Genomic DNA, 17213 nt, shown 5'->3' on the forward strand with positions numbered 1-17213 from the left:
TGCATGTCACACACTTGTCCATTTACAGATACACTGAAAGATGTTCCCCTAGTCATTGAGGCTGGTTTTCTTAGAACAGAGAAGTAATGGGTGATTCTAGAGGGGGTTTAAAAATTAGGAAGGTTTGGGACCAACATAAGAAATAGGAGCAGGAGTAGGCCATTTGGCTGCTCGAGCCTGCTTTGCCATTTAATAAGATCATGGCTGATCTGATCATGGACTCGGCTCCACTTCCCTCCCCGCTCCTCATAATCCTTTATTCTCTTAGCACTCAAAAATCTGTCCATCTCTGCTTTAAATATATTCAATAACCCAGCCTCCACATCTCTCTGGGGTAGAGAATGCCATAGATTTACAACCCTCCGAGAAGAAATTCCTCATCTCAGTTTTAAATGGACGGCCCCTAAGTCCCCTAGTTTTAGTTTCCCGAGTGAAATATCCTCTCTGCATCCACCTTGTCGAGCCCCTTCATTATCTTATGTGTTTCAATAAGATCACCTCTCATTCTTCTGAACTCCACTAAGTATAGGCCCAACCTACTCGACATATCTTCAGAAATCAACCCCCTTATCTCAGGAATCAACCTCGTCAACCTTCTCTGAACAGCCTCCAATGCAAGTATATGCTTCCTTAAATACGGAGACCAAAACTTCACACAGTACTCTAGGTGCAGCCTCACCAATGCCCTGTACAGTTGTAGCAGGACTGCTCTGCTTTTATACACTATCCCCTTGCAATAAAGGCCAACATTCCATTTGCCTTCCTGATTACTTGCTGTACCTGCATACTAACTTTGTGCTTCAAGCACAAGGACCCCCAGGTCCCTCTGTCCTGCAACACTTTGCAAATTTTCTCCATTTAAATTATAATTTGCTTTTCTATTTTTTTCTGTTAAAGTGGATAACCTCACATTTTCCCACATTATACTCCAACTGCCAAATTTTTGCTCACTCGCTTAGCCTGTCTTTGTTCTCTACGGCCCGTTTCTTTCATTACTCACCTGGAACAACCTCTTAAAACCTAATTTTGGTGGCATCAACTCATTTCTTTTCAATTAACCTCCTCTTCTCTCTTGAACTTGGTGCCACCCAGAACTCTGGGGCCTTGACCCTTCAAGGCTTCACAACAAAAAATAAAATATGCTTTGAACTCCATCACTTGTAAGAATGTGTCTATTTCAAACTCTAGGGATGAGAGTTAGTGATTCCTCAACTCTGCCTTGCCTCCAGAATGGAGTATGTAATTGTGAATCTATAGAAAACCTAGCATGACCACAGTTGAAGTACTGTGTACAGTTTTGGGCTCCAGAGCAATGATTTAAGGCAACAGAGGGGCTAAGTGCATATTCAGTAGGACCTTGCCTGGTATAAGAAAATAAAAATTTGAAATAATATTGGGGTTGTTTTTGTTAGAACAGGAGAGTAAGGGGTTAATGTATCGAGGTTTTTAAAATTATCAAGGTTTGGGACCAACGTTCCCTGCAAGCTGTGCTTTGTTCTCCGCGGTCTGTTTCTTTTAATGTGCGGTCCCTTTAAATTTCTGTGCATGCGCAATATTTACAATGTAGAAACCGATGAGCGGTATGAGAGATGACTGCACAACCGTGCACCTTAGGGGGAACATAACATAAGAATTAGGAACAGGAGTAGGGCATCTAGCCCCTCGAGCCTGCTCCGTCATTCAACAAGATCATGGCTGATCCGGCCGTGGACTCAGCTCCACTTACCCGCCCGCTCCCCGTAACCCTTAATTCCCTTATTGGTTAAAAATCTATCTATATGTGATTTGAATACATTCAATGAGCTAGCCTCAACTGCTTCCTTGGGCAGAGAATTCCACAGATTCACAACCCTCTGGGAGAAGAAATTCCTTCTCAACTTGGTTTTAAATTGGCTCCCCCGTATTTTGAGGCTGTGCCCCCTAGTTCTAGTCTCCCCGACCAGTGGAAACAACCTCTCTGCCTCTATCTTGTCTATCCATTTCATTATTTTAAATGTTTCTATAAGATCACCCCTCATCCTTCAGAACTCCAACGAGTACTGTTGAGGGAGATGACTCATCAGAGGAGGGCAGCAGCAGCCAAGTTCATGGCACCGTGGCTGGCTCTGTTGCAAAGGAGGGTAGGAAAAAGAGTGGGAGGGGGATAGTGATAGGGGATTCAATTGTTAGGGGAATAGATAGGCATTTCTGCAGCCGCAACCGATACTCCAGGATAGTATGTTGCCTCCCTGGTGCAAAGGTCAAGGATGTCTCGGAGCGGGTGCAGGACATTCTAAAAAGGGAGGGAGAACAGCCAGTTGTTGTGGTGCACATTGGTACCAACAACATAGGTAAAAAGAGGGATGAGGTCCTACGAAACGAATTTAAGGAGCTAGGAGCTAAATTAAAAAGTAGGACCTCAAAAGTAGCAATCTCGGGATTGCTACCAGTACCACGTGCTAGTCAGAGTAGGAATCGCAGGATAGCTCAGATGAATACGTGGCTTGAGCAGTGGTGCAGCAGGGAGGGATTCAAATTCCTGGGGCGTTGGAACCGGTTCTGGGGGAGGTGGGACCAGTACAAACCGGACGGTCTGCACCTGGGCAGGACCGGAACCAATGTCCTAGGGAGAGTGTTTGCTAGTGCTGTTGGGGAGGAGTTAAACTAATATGGCAGGGGAATGGGAACCAATGGAGGGAGACAGAGGGAACAAAAAGGAGACAAAATCAAAAAACAGAAAGGAGATGAGGAAAAGTGGAGGGCAGAGAAACGCAAGACAAAGAACAAAAAGGGCCACTGTACAACAAAATTCTAAAAGGACAAAGGGTGTTAAAAAAACAAGCCTGAAGGCTTTGTGTCTTAATGCAAGGAGTATCCGTAATAAGATGGATGAATTAACTGTGCAAATAGATGTTAACAAATATGATGTGATTGGGATTACGGAGATGTGGCTCCAGAATGATCAGGGCTGGGAACTCAACATCCAGGGGTATTCAACATTCAGGAAGGATAGAATAAAAGGAAAAGGAGGTGGGGTAGCATTGCTGGTTAAAGAGCAGATTAATACAATAGTTAGGAATTACATTAGCTTGAATGATGTGGAATCTATATGGGTAGAGCTGCAGAACACCAAAGGGCAAAAAACGTTAGTGGGAGTTGTGTACAGACCTCCAAACAGTAGTGGTGATGTTGGGGAGGGCATCAAACAAGAAATTATGGGTGCATGCAATAAGGGTGCAGCAGTTATAATGGGTGACTTTAATATGCACATAGATTGGGCTAACCAAACTGGAAGCAATACAGTGGAGGAGGATTTCCTGGAGTGCATAAGGGATGGTTTTCTAGACCAATATGTCGAGGAACCAACTAGGGAAGAGGCCATCTTAGACTGGGTATTGTGTAATGAGAGAGGATTAATTAGCAATCTCGTTGTGCGAGGCCCCTTGGGGAAGAGTGACCATAATATGGTGGAATTCTGCATTAGGATGGAGAATGAAACAGTTAATTCAGAGACCATGGTTCAGAACTTAAAGAAGGGTAACTTTGAAGGTATGAGGCGTGAATTGGCTAGGATTGATTGCCGAATGATACTTGAGGGGTTGACTGTGGATGGGCAATGGCAGACATTTAGAGACCGCATGGATGAACGACAACAATTGAACATTCCTGTCTGGCATAAAAATAAAAAAGCGAAGGTGGCTCAACCGTGGCTATCAAGGGAAATCAGGGATAGTATTAAAGCCAAGGAAGTGGCATACAAATTGGCCAGAAATAGCAGTGAACCCAGAGACTGGGAGAAATTTAGAACTCAGCAGAGGAGGACAAAGGGTTTGATTAGGGCAGGGAAAATGGAGTACGAGAAGAAGCTTGCAGGGAACATTAAGACGGATTACAAAAGTTTCTATAGATATGTAAAGAGAAAAAGGTTAATAAAGACAAATGTTGGTCCCCTGCAGTCAGAATCAGGGGAAGTCATAACGGGGAACAAAGAATGGCGGACCAATTGAACAACTACTTTGGTTCGGTATTCACTAAGGAGGACACTAACAACATTCCGGATACAAGAAGGATCAGAGGGTCTAGTAAGGAGGAAGAACTGAGGGAAATCCTTATTAATCGGGAAATTGTGTTGGGGAAATTGATGGGATTGAAGGCCGATAAATCTCCAGGGCCTGATGGACTGCATCCCAGAGTACTTAAGAAGGTGGCCTTGGAAATAGCAGATGCATTGACAGTCATTTTCCAACATTCCATTGACTCTGGATCAGTTCCTATCGAGTGGAGGATAGCCAATTTAACCCCACTTTTTAAAAAAAGGAGGGAGAGAGAAAACAGGGAATTATAGACCGGTCAGCCTGACATCGGTTGTAGGTAAGATGATGGAATCAATTATTAAAGGATGTCATAGCAGCGCATTTGGAAAGAGGTGACATGATATGTCCAAGTCAGCATGGATTTGTGAAAGGGAAATCATGCTTGACAAATCTGAAATTTTTTGAGGATGTTTCCAGTAGAGTGGACAAGGGAGAACCATTTGATGTGGTATATTTTGACTTTCAGAAGGCTTTCGACAAGGTTCCACACAAGAGATTAATGTGCAAAGTTAAAGCACATGGGATTGTGGGTAGTGTGCTGATGTGGATTGAGAACTGGTTGGTAGACAGGAAGCAAAGAGTAGGAGTAAAAGAGTACTTTTCAGAATGGCAGGCGGTGACTAGTGGGGTACCGCAAGATTCTGTGCTGGGGCCCCAGCTGTTTACACTGTATATTAATGATTTAGACGAGGGGATTAAATGTAGTATCTTCAAATTTGCGGATGACACTAAGTTAGGTGGCAGTGTGAGCTGCGAGGAGGATGCTATGAGGCTGCAGAGCGACTTGGATAGGTTAGGTGAGTGGGCAAATGCATGGCAGATGAAGTATAATGTGGATAAATGTGAGGTTGTCCACTTTGGTGCTAAAAACAGAGAGACAGACTATTATCTGAATGGTGACAGATTAGGAAAAGGGGAGGTGCAACGAGACCTGGGTGTCATGGTACATCAGTCATTGAAGGTTGGCATGCAGGTACAGCAGGCGGTTAAGAAAGCAAATGGCATGTTGGCCTTCATAGCGAGGGGATTTGAGTACAAGGGCAGGGAGGTGTTGCTACAGTTGTACAGGGCCTTGGTGAGGCCACACCTGGAGTATTGTGTACAGTTTTGGTCTCCTAACCTGAGGAAGGACATTCTTGTTACTGAGGGAGTGCAGCGAAGGTTCACCAGACTGATTCCCGGGATGGCGGGACTGACCTATCAAGAAAGACTAAATCAACTGGGCTTGTATTCACTGGAGTTCAGAAGAATGAGAGGGGACCTTATAGAAACGTTTAAAATTCTGATGGGTTTAGACAGGTTAGATGCAGGAAGAATGTTCACAATGTTGGGGAAGTCCAGAACCAGGGGACACAGTCTAAGGATAAGGGGTAAGCCATTTAGGACCGAGATGAGGAGAAACTTCTTCACCCAGAGAGTGGTGAACCTGTGGAATTCTCTACCACAGAAAGTTGTTGAGGCCAATTCACTAAATATATTCAAAAAGGAGTTAGATGTAGTCCTTACTACTAGGGGGATCAAGGGGTATGGCAAGAAAGCAGGAGTGGGGTACTGAAGTTGCATGTTCAGCCATGAACTCATTGAATGGCGGTGCAGGCTAGAATGGCCGAATGACCTACTCCTGCACCTATTTTCTATGTTTCTATGTAAAGACCCAGTCTACTCAATCTATCATCATAAGGTAACCCCCTCATCTCCAGAATCAGCCTAGTGAATCGTCTCTGTACCCCCTCCAAAGCTCGTATATCATTCCTTAAGTAAGGTGACAAAAACTGCACGCAGTACTCCAGGTGCGGCCTCACCAATACCCTATACAGTTGCAGCAGGACCTCCCTGCTTTTGTACTCCATCCCTCTCGCAATGAAGGCCAACATTCAATTCGCCTTCCTGATTACCCTGCTGCACCTGCAAACTAACTTTTTGGGATTCATGCACAAGGACCCCCAGGTCCCTCTGCTCCGCAGCATGTTGTTATTTCTCCCCATTCAAATAATATTCCCTTTTACTGTTTCCCCCCCCCCCAAGGTGGATGACCTCACATTTTCCGACATTGTATTCCATCTGCCAAACCTTAGCTCATTCGCTTAACCTATCAGAATCTCTTTGCAGCCTCTGTGCCCTCTACACAACCCACTTTTCCACTAATCTTTGTGTCATCTGCAAATTTTGTTGCACTACACTCTTTCTCTTCATCCAGGTCATCTATGTATATTGTAAACAGTTGTGGTCCCAGCACCGATCCCTGTGGCACACCACTAACCACCGATTTCCAACCCGAAAAGGACCCATTTATCCCGACTCTCTGCTTTGTTTGCCAGCCAATTCTCGATCCATGCCAATACATTTCCTCTGACTCCGCGTACCTTTATCTTCTGCAGTAACCTTTTGTGTGGCACCTTATCGAATGCCTTTTGGAAATCTAAATACACCACATCCATCGGTAAACCTCTATCCACCATGCTCGTTATATCCTCAAAGAATTCTAGTAAATTAGTTGAACATGATTGCCCCTTCATGAATCCATGTTGCGTCTGCTTGATTGTACTATTCCTATGTAGATGTCCTGCTATTTCTTCCATAATGTTAGCTTCAAGCATTTTCCCCACTACAGATGTTAAACTAACCGGCCTATAGTTACCTGCCTTTTAGTTGGGACACAGTAAATATAAATAGACTATTTCCAATGATTCAAGAGTCTGTAATGAGGGGCCATAGATAGAAGATGAAATGTTTTAGGCCGGAGAGCAGGAGAATTTTTTTTTTAAAAACACTGATGGTGAGGACAATGCACCACTAGAGTTAATGATTGGGAAATTATGACATGTTTTATGCTTCAAACAGGTTCGATAGGCCAGTTCTGACGAAGGGCCGTTGACCCGAAACGTTAACTGTTTTCCTCTCCACAGATGCTGACCCACTGAGATTGCCAGCATTTTCTGTTTTTATTTCCGATTCCAGCATCTGCAGTATTTTGCTTTTGAATGAGGTTAGATAGGTGTTTGAAGGAAAGCATGTTTTTAATGTAATGCCCTGATTTAACAAAAGGAGGCAGACAAAAAGCAGGAAACGATAGACCAGTTAGCCTAACATCTGTCATTGGGAAAATGTTGGAGTCCATTATTAAGGAAGCAGTAGCAGGACATTTGGAAAAGCATAATTCAATCAAGCAGAGTCAGCATGGTTTTATGAAAGGGAAATCATGTTTGACAAATTTGCTGGAGTTCTTTGAGGATGTAACGAGCAGGGTGGATAAGGGGGAAACCAGTGGATGTGGTATATTTGGATTTCCAGAAGGTGTTCAATAAGGTGCCACATAAAAGGTTGCTGCACAAGATAAAAGCTCACGGGGTTAGGGGTAATATATTAGCATGGATAGAGGATTGGCTAACGAACAGAAAACAGAGTCGACATAAATGGGTCATTTTCTGGTTGGCAAACAGTAACGAGTGGGGTGCTGCAGGGATCGGTGCTGGGACCTCAACTATTTACAATCTATATTCATGACTTGAATGAAGGGACCGAGTGTAATGTTGCCAAGTTTGCTGATGATACAAAGATGGGTGGGAAAGCAAATTGTGAGGAAAACACAAAAAATCTGCAAAAGGATATAGACAGGCTAAGGGAGTGGGCAAAAATTTGGCAGTTGGGAGTATAATGTGGGAAAATGTGAGGTCATCCACTTTAGCAGAAAAAAAATAGAAAAGCAAATTATCATTTAAATGGAGAAAAATTGCAAAGTTCTGCAGTACAGCAGGACCTGAGGGTTCTTGTGCATGAAACACAAAAAGTTAGTATGCAGGTACAGCAAATAATCAGGAAGGCAAATGGAATGTTGGCCTTTATTGCAAGGGGGATAGTGTATAAAAGCAGAGAAGTCCTGCTACAACTGTACAGGGAATTGGTGAGGCCACACCTAGAGTACTGTGTGCAGTTTTGGTCACCGTATTTAAGGAAGCATATACTTGCATTGGAGGCTGTTCGGAGAAGGTTCACTAGGTTGATTCCGGAGATAAGGGGGGTTGATTTAGGAAGATAGGTCGAATAGGTTGGGCCTATACTCATTGGCGTTCAGAAGAATGAGAGGCGATCTTATTGAAACATATAAGATAATGAAGGGGCTCGACAACGTGGATGCAGAGAGGATATTTCCACTCAAGGGAAACTAAAACTAGGGGACTTAGGGACCGCCCATTTAAAACTGAGATGAGGAGGAATTTCTTCTCAGAGGGTTGTAAATCTATGGCATTCTCTACCCCAGAGAGCTGGGTCATTGAATATATTTAAGGCAGAGATAGACAGATTTTTGAACGATAAGGGAATAAAGGATTATGGGGAGCGGGGAGGGAAGCGGAGCTAAGTCCATGATCAGATCAGCCATGATCTTATTAAATTGCAGAGCAGGCTCGAGCAGCCAAATGGCCTACTCCTGCTCCTATTTCTTATGTGCTTATGTTATGTTAAAGGGATATGGCAACAGTTTGGGCATATGGGGTTAGAACTACTCCTTCTGCAGAGAATAAACAACACGATTGGTTAATCCAAATGTAATTCAATCCACAAATTAAAGGACAGTTTAGGTTTTTAAACACAGTAGAATCCTTCAACAAGTTGGCCTGACAGTAAATATGCCACTGCACACTCTGGCTGCAGGCATGTGTAATTTGATTTGACAATTACTGTACACAGTTTGGCTAATGTTAACTGTATAATGGAAATCCAGAGCATCCAATTAAATCAAAACAGTCAGATTTAATGCTTTGTTAATTTGTTGGATGTGTACATTAACATTCTTCTGAATAGAATGGCCTGGACATATAATATACAGAACAGATTTCACAAATCACTGACAGACTGAGCTATATATCATTGAAGAATAAGGCAAGCCAAAGAGTTGCTAATTCTTGTTTAACGTACTCCTAGGAATTGTTTAGTTTTTTTAAAAAAGGAAAAATGGAAACTTTTTTTTTTAAAAAGAAGTCTAAGTTTTAAGTGCCACAGAGTATTACTATATTGCATCTCCTTGCATCTAAGCCACTCGAGACATCACTGAAGGGACGGAGCCCGTTGTATTCTGAAGTAGCTACACTGGTACTGTAACGATAACATCTGACTGCAGGGGCACTTGGCCTTGCACATTACTGAAGGTTTTGCGTACAAGCCTCCCTTAAAAATAAGAACATTGGAATTTTGTATCACAGAAAGCCTCCCATTAGTTAACTGTCAGTTCTGTGATTAAAAAGCAATCAATCATTGACAATTACTAGTGGCAAACATTGCAATGATGAGCAATTGTGTTTTTCTTAATTCCCAGAATTTAATACCTGATAAAATGGATTCCTAACAGATAAATCATCGAAAGTGACCTTGATCATGATTTTGGGAAATGAGTATTAAATAATCCCAGCGGTTTCATTCATATAGTACCAGCGCCATTTTGACTATGCTCAGTTATAATGTAGCTTTATTTGTTTGACAATTGCGACAGTGTGAGATTGTCACACAATTATTTCTCATCGCTCCTTTGAACATTTCTGCATAGCTCTTATCATAAGGCTAACTCTATAGAGCCAGGGGTTCTCTGATTATATTCAGACGAAGTTAACATTGGATTCTACCTCAATCTTCCTTATAAGCAGGATAAGTAGAAATTCAGATTTCTCTCCATTTTATACATTCACTGATATTTACAACGTAGTCACTAATGCAATTCACCTGTTCCTCATCTTTTAAGCTATCACATTTAGTCAAACAAAAATTGAAAAGCAAACTGAACAATTATATATCCCGCATGATATGCTCTGCCTCAACTTCTCCCACATTAGTTCCTAATTCCCCTCCTAACTTTCATCCTCTAAGATCTGTAGTTGCTCCCACAGCCTCATTATCCTTGAAGCTCACCATCTGCCACCTCAATCCCTTTAAACCCAGCATCCAACTTTTCCATTCAGTCCCATACTTTCGGACACTCAACCTCAGTTGCTGCCATTTTCCAATGTCATTATCCCTGCCTTAAAAAATACAATTTTCACAAATATCTACTGTATCTATAACCTGCCACTTCTCAAATATTTGTAACCAACCAACTATGCGCTCACCTCTCACCAGTCCTTCCTCCAACCAACAGCACTGGACGAGCCTGGTCAGTCACCAATGACTTCCCGTGTGACCCATAGTTCACTGATTCCTCCTGTCCCCTCTGTCTATTTGGATGCAGTTAACCACTACATTGGAAAGACAATTATTATTCCAAATCTGATTGGTTCACTGTAGCGATCTACTCTAATTAGAGGGAACAGTGCAACAGACCACCTAATAGCAGAAGGGAAGTGGAGGAAGATATATGCAAACAAATTAGGGAAATTAGTTTAAAAAAATATACACATAATCATGGGAGATTTCAACAACCCCAAAATTAATGAGCCAGAAGATGTAGATACATGGGGATAAGGGAATGGAGTTCTTACAATGTGTACAAGACTTCTTCCTAACCCAGTATGTAAGAAGCCCAACAAGGGAGGATTAATTATTGGATCTAACAACAAGGAAATAACCAGAGCAGATAAGAAGTAAAAGTACAGGAACATCTTTAAAATAGTAACCAAAATATAATACATTTTAAGATAATAATTGAAAAGGACATAAGCATGACAAAGACCAGGGTAACAGACTGGATTAAAACAAATTTTGAGAGGCTGAGTTTTAGAACTTAATGGCAAATAAATTGGACAACACTGTGGAGGCAGATTCAATCACGGCTTTCAAAAGGGAATTGGATAAGTACTTGAAGAAAAAGATTTGCTGGGTTATGGGGAAAGGGCAGGAAGTGGGACTAGCTGAAGTACTCTTGCAGAAAGCCGGCACGGGCTCGACTGGCCAAATGACCTCCGACTGTGCTGTAATGATTCTATGATTCTAATTGGCAAACTATGATGTAGAACAGCAATGGGAAACATTTAAAATGGTATTCAACAAGCTCAGGAAAAATATATTCATCTAAAAACCAACAAATTAAACACTAATGAGACATCATAAATGAATAAAGACATAAGGGGAAAGGTAAGAAGCATAAACTTAGTACATTTCAAGCAGGGGATTGCATGACAATGGAAAATACGAGAAGATTAGGAAAGAAGTCTTAAAACAATTGGGAAGGCAAAAAGAGGAACTATGAAATTATGAAACACATATTCATTCAAAAAATGTGTAGTGCCAGAGGACTGGCAGATAGCTAATGTTACACCTAAACTTAACCGAGATAGAACATGTCCAAGGAACAAGAAATCAGTCAGCTTAACATTGGTGGTAGGAAAAATTATGGAACCCCTACTGAAGACGAAAATAGAACATCTAAAAAACAAAAATATAGTAATGAATAGTCAGCATGGATTTCAAGAGGGAAAGTCTTACTTCAAAGAATTCAATGAGGTTGGTTAAGCAACAGAGAGTAGACACGGGTAATGCAGATGTAATTTATCTAGATTTCCAAAAGGCCTCGATAAGGTGCCACATCATCATCATCATAGGCAGTTCCTCGGAATCGAGGAAGACTTGCTTCCACTCCTGAAGTGAGTTCTTTGGTAGCTGGAGCCACAGACCTTGTCACAGGTGGGACAGATAGTCGTTTAGGGAAGGGGTGGGTGGGACTGGTTTGCCGCACGCTCTTTCCGCTGCCTGCACTTGATTTCTACACTCTCTCGGCGTTGAGACTCAAGGTGCTCAGTGCCCTCCGGGATGCACTTTCTCCACTTAGGGCAGTCTTTGGCCAGGGACTCCCAGGTGTCAGTAAGGATGTCGCACTTTATCAGGGAGGTTTTGAGGGTGTCCTTGTAACGTTTCCGCTGCCCACCTTTGGCTTGTTTGCCGTGAAGGAGCTCCGTGTAGAGCACTTGCTTTGGAAGTCTCGTGTCTGACATGCGAACTATGTGGCCTGCCCAGCGGAGCTGATCGAGTGTGGTCAGTCCTTCAATGCTGGGGTTGTTAGCCTGGATGAGGACGCTGATGTTGGTGTGCCTGTCTTCCCAAGGGATTTGTAGGATCTTGTGGAGACATCGTTGGTGAGATTTCTCCAGCGACTTGGTGTCTACTGTACATAGACCATACCTCTGAGCCATACAGGAGGGCGGGTATTACTACAGCCCTGTAGACCATGAGCTTGGTGGCAGTTTCTCTCTTCCTCTCTTCCTCAGGTGGTCGAAGGCTGCACTGATGGCGGTGTTGGATCTCATAGTCGATGCCTGCTCTTGTTGATAGGAGGCTCCCGAGATATGATGGTGCATGGTGTCCAGGGCCGCGCCGTGGATCTTGATGACTGGGGGGCAGTGCTGTGCGGCGAGGACAGGTTGGTGGAGGCCCTTTGTCTTAAGGATGGTTAGCGTAAGGCCCATGCTTTCGTACGCTTCAGTAAATACGTCGACTATGTCCTGGAGTTCAGCCTCTATGTGCGCAGATGCTGGCATCGTCCACGTACTGTAGCTCGACAACAGAGGTTGGGGTGGTCTTGAACCTGAAGGGCATGGAGGGGATTCCGTCATAACAGACTAATGAATAAGGTCAGAGTATGTGGAGTCAGGGGTCAAGTAACAGAATGGATAGCTAGCTGGCTGCAAGACAGAAAGCAGAGAGCAGGGGTAAAGGATAGCTATTCAAAGTGGAATGTGGGGTCCCATAAGGATCAGTGCTGGGATGATTGTTGATGGAATATAAATTATAATCAACTATCCGAAAAAATTCCTTCTAACGTGTCCCTTCGATCTGCTAGTGATAATCCTGAGTCTATGCCTCTTCCTTGCTACCAATCCATCAACAACCAATTGCAAACAATATTTTACTACTGGACTTAAAACCACCTTAAAAACCTCAAATAGGTCCCCTTAACTCTGGAAAAAACACACTGAATTTTTCCAGTACTTCTTCATAACTGTAACTTCCCATTCGCTGTATTGTTCTTCTGAATCTTCAGTGTATGTTTTCCATAGCTCTAATATAATTCCTACAATTGGGTGCCCAAATATGTACATTATTCTCCATTGTATTTTATTTAGTCACTGTTACTTTTTTTTCTTGAGTGGTTATTTTCTTTGCTTCGCTGTACTTTTCCCAGTTTTAAATTACCAGTTTTAAATTTAAATAAGTTATCTGGGTAACTCTCTACATGAGGGCAAGAAAGAGGGTAAAAATAGAAGGCTCATTTTAAATGCCCTTGTTTACTTCACACTGAGTCTAACTGTGCATTACTGGTTCTCGATGATGAATGACTCAAACTTTAGTAATTCTGACAGGCTTGGACTTAGATTCTAACATAGAAGACTGAGCCAACCACAGATTCCTGATGCAATTAGAAAAGCAAGTTCAGACTTGTACAGCATTCGCAAGAAAGACTTGTATTTATATAGTGCCTTTCATGACCATCGGACGTCTCAAAGTTCTTTACAGTCAATGAAGTACTTTTGGAGTGTAGTCAATGTTGGTGACTGAGATGAAGTTATATAAATAATGGATCGTTAGAAGGGATTACTTGGCAGTAATTTGGTTCAGTGATACAGATTGTCTATAAAAACAGGAATGAGTTATAATTGAGGGGTTCAGATGACAATTAAATGTAGAACAAAGGATACCCAAAAGTAAGCAACTGATGGATTCAGATAGTTTATATAGATAATAATGGGTAATTGGGAGAGAGTTACAGGCTGGAACCTAATCCAGGGGTTTAGATCGGTTGAATATGGATACAAGTATCTATTATTCAATCAACCAAAACAAAGCCGCAATGCTGGTGCTGAAAATATAACACTGATATTCTCCTTATACATCTAGGAGGGTCCTAAATCACTGAACTCACCTAACACCGAGGGCAAACCTCTCGCTGCACTGCTCCATTGCTCTGTCTGAAACAATGTGGTCAATCATTTGTCAACCAATGGAAACAATATTTTGCAATTTAATCTCCCAAAACCTCTGAGTTTTGAAAACCGTAATTATGTCCCACTTATTCTTCTGTTTCAATGAAACATGCTCCTATTTTTCTTGGCTTTCTTCATAACTAACTCATTCTGGTATTCTAAATAAATCTTTGCACAGCCCTAATATGATTCCTATAATGTGGTGCCCCAGTACTCCACTGTGTTTTCTCCATTGTTTTATTCTGTTCTTTCTCTGTAGTCATGTCCTTCTCTTTCCTGTAATTTTTTACAATTTAAAAAAAAACCCAGTCAAGTACTTATCTGGGTAACTCAAGGACAGAAAAGGCAAAAGAGACTCATTTTAAATACCCTTGCAAACTTTGCATTGAGATACTAATTATTCAGTATTGGTTCTGGATTACATAGCAAGTGACAAACTCTAGCTATTCTCACAGGATAGGATTTGCATTCCACAGCAGCGCTGCACACCAAGGTGAGCAAACCACAGATTCTTGCTACAATTAGAAAAGCAAGTTCAGACTTATGAGTCATTCATAACTTTACACCAATAAAGGATAACTAGAAGTAATTAGATTCAGCAGTTTCTGTAGTTCATAGAAAATAATGGCTACCCAGGAATGAGTTACAGGCTTGAACCTAATTAAGGGCTTCAGATGGTTTTAACACAGAATAATGAATATTCATAAGGAGTACCAGCCAATTGAAACGCAAAGCTGGTGCTGAAAGCATAACTCAGGTACTCAGTCAATTTATCTGGAGGGTCCCAGATCACGTGTGCTGGTTCTGAGCTTCAATCTTGAGTGAACTCCTGATTGTACTGCTCCGTTGCCCCTCCATGCAGCAAGGTCTGTTGATTGGTCAAGGGATAGAGGGGGGGGCATTTCACTCTCTCAAGAACCTGCATGGATTAATAAAAATGACCACAATTCATGCTGATTTCAAAAAAAATTATAAATAGATTGGAAAGCCAGCCAAAGCAGTGCTATCACTGGGTTTTAAAAATATATATCAAACCTGAGACACTATTTGTGAAGATAGCAGGTGATTAGTGCCAACTTGGGAGCTAAATTTCCCGCTCATTGAGTTTCAGCAAGTGGAGAATTTAACCTTTAATTACACACACAGAGTTTGACATGCAGCATGCTGTTGAGTGCGCCAATATATTCCCCCAATGACTCAGACATTTATGCAGTGCCACGAATACGATGAAAGCTTGATCATCAATCTTTGCTGGCGAGCGGATCTCAACCAGGGCGGCCATAGGGGGCAATGTGAATAACCTCCGCACTCTTGAGTTAAAGAGGAGAAAATTAGCCAAGATTTGCATTCCTGATCACTATTCAGTGACCACTGCTGGAAATGTGCATGAAAATCAAATCAAGACAAACTCAGGTTGACGGAAGTACTCTTCGTCAGTCAACTACTTCAGTGACTACTCGCTATCAAGATTGCACGTCAATAATAGCCTCTTAGTTGAGGTTCTGGACAGTAATATTTATGAAATCATATAGCAGACAAAGATCAAACCTTTCAGGAGATGAGTAAAGGAAAGGAAAAATAAATCAATTACCATTCACATGTCTTAACTATGTGGCTATTGCATTTTATTGATCAGTTTTAAAATAGGAAGACTGTCCTGGATTTTCTATATTTAAATGGAGGCTGCTCAAGCCTTGCTGGTCTCTGTTCTTTATAGCTCCATACAAAATTTAAACTCTACTGAGAAGTCTACTCTAAAATACAGAACACCTCAATTTTAAACAATTCAAATGCAATGCTGGGCAATGCCCAACATTACCCATTACTAAATGGGGATGAAGGGATTAAGGGGTTATGGGGAGCAGGCAGGGAAGTGGACTCGAGTCCATGATCAGATCAGCCATGGTCATATTAAATGGCGGAGCAGGCTCGAGGGGCCGTATGGCCTGCTCCTACTTCTTATGTTCTTATGTTATGTTCTAATGGCTCTAAGCAAGGACAAGGGCCACATAACAAGACATCAATGTTGAACATAGGTAAGAGAAGATAAAGGTAAATCAAAAAGCGGTGATTAGGTGATACCAAGCTTGGACTTTAAAATGCAAGTGCTTATAAAAATGAGAAAGGAGGTGGATAGGAAAAGAAGGGAATAGTGAAAAAAGGTGTAGCAACCATTTCAAGACATTGGAAAACAGATGCGAGACTTAGCATCTTCAAGGGTAATATCAGCACCATACCTTAGTGAGTTAGAAGATCGACTATATGTTGCTAAAAATATTCCGTTTCAACAAAAATGAAGGTCAGGCAGTTCTGAACTCTTGCTGAGTCTCACCTTCAATATCTAAAATGTGCTGGAACATTGGACCAGGCCAGACAGTGCTTACCTGTGAATCTGCCCATTTTTGTGCAGGTAATCAAGTCCCTCCAGTACTTCTTTCAGAATGGTAGCAATGACTGCCTCCTCCAAAACACCATTCTTGTGATCCCCCCTTGCTACTACATGTTTAATGATATCTAGCACAGATCCTGGAACAGAGAAAAAAGACAATCAGGGCAAAGTATCATCTGTTTAAACTAAATAAATAAATTGGCCCAATCCTCACCGCCAAAGCATTACATTTTGTTTTTTGCCATCCCAAGGACTTAGCAACTGGCTTACATCATCTATTGAATGGATGAGCATTGATGGACCTATTTTATCTTTCACACTTTTTGTATGTCAAATCTTGAAAAATATTAATCTTCAACGCCACTTCTCATTGAAGGGAGAGCTAATTTTACTTAAAAAAAAAACAACAATCGAGATATTTTGTGCCCATCGAGGTTCAGAACATTTTTCTACTTTTTGTTGGCCCAGTGTCAGCATCAGCTGTCAATTAAATCTTTTCCTGCATGAGCCCAATAGTTAAAAATTTTTCCTCTGTCTGCAACTCCCCCAACAATGGGGAAAGGCTTAAACACTAAATGGGGATATGGAGGGGGGGGCGGGGAAGTAGAATCAAAGTGGAAGACCAGCCATGCTCTTTCTGAATGGCAGAGCTGGCTCGAGGGGCCGCATGGCCAACCCCTGCTCCTATTTCTTATGTACTTTCTTTCCTCCAATATTTCTTTTCCAGTTCAGCCTCACCAGCTCTTGTATGTTGATCCCAGAACCATACCTTTACTGCTCAATATCTGGTCATATGACCTTGGGTGTGCGGCGGGGGGAAATGGGCAACGGGGAAGGAGAGGGGTCGTAATA

General features: G+C 42.0%; 1 protein-coding gene across 1 annotated transcript in view; it reads right to left on the reverse strand.

Moving 5' to 3' along the window:
- Positions 1 to 17213, reverse strand: part of LOC139277097 (serine/threonine-protein kinase OSR1-like) — a 269081-nt gene that overhangs the window by 152143 nt on the left and 99725 nt on the right. Inside the window, exon 4 of the mRNA XM_070895115.1 lies at positions 16357 to 16498. Within this exon, the coding sequence (XP_070751216.1) occupies positions 16357 to 16498 (142 nt within the window). The remainder of the gene's footprint in view (positions 1 to 16356; positions 16499 to 17213) is intronic.

Source organism: Pristiophorus japonicus, chromosome 1 (assembly GCF_044704955.1).
Source record: "Pristiophorus japonicus isolate sPriJap1 chromosome 1, sPriJap1.hap1, whole genome shotgun sequence".
In the NCBI taxonomy this organism is placed as follows: Eukaryota; Metazoa; Chordata; class Chondrichthyes; family Pristiophoridae; genus Pristiophorus; species Pristiophorus japonicus.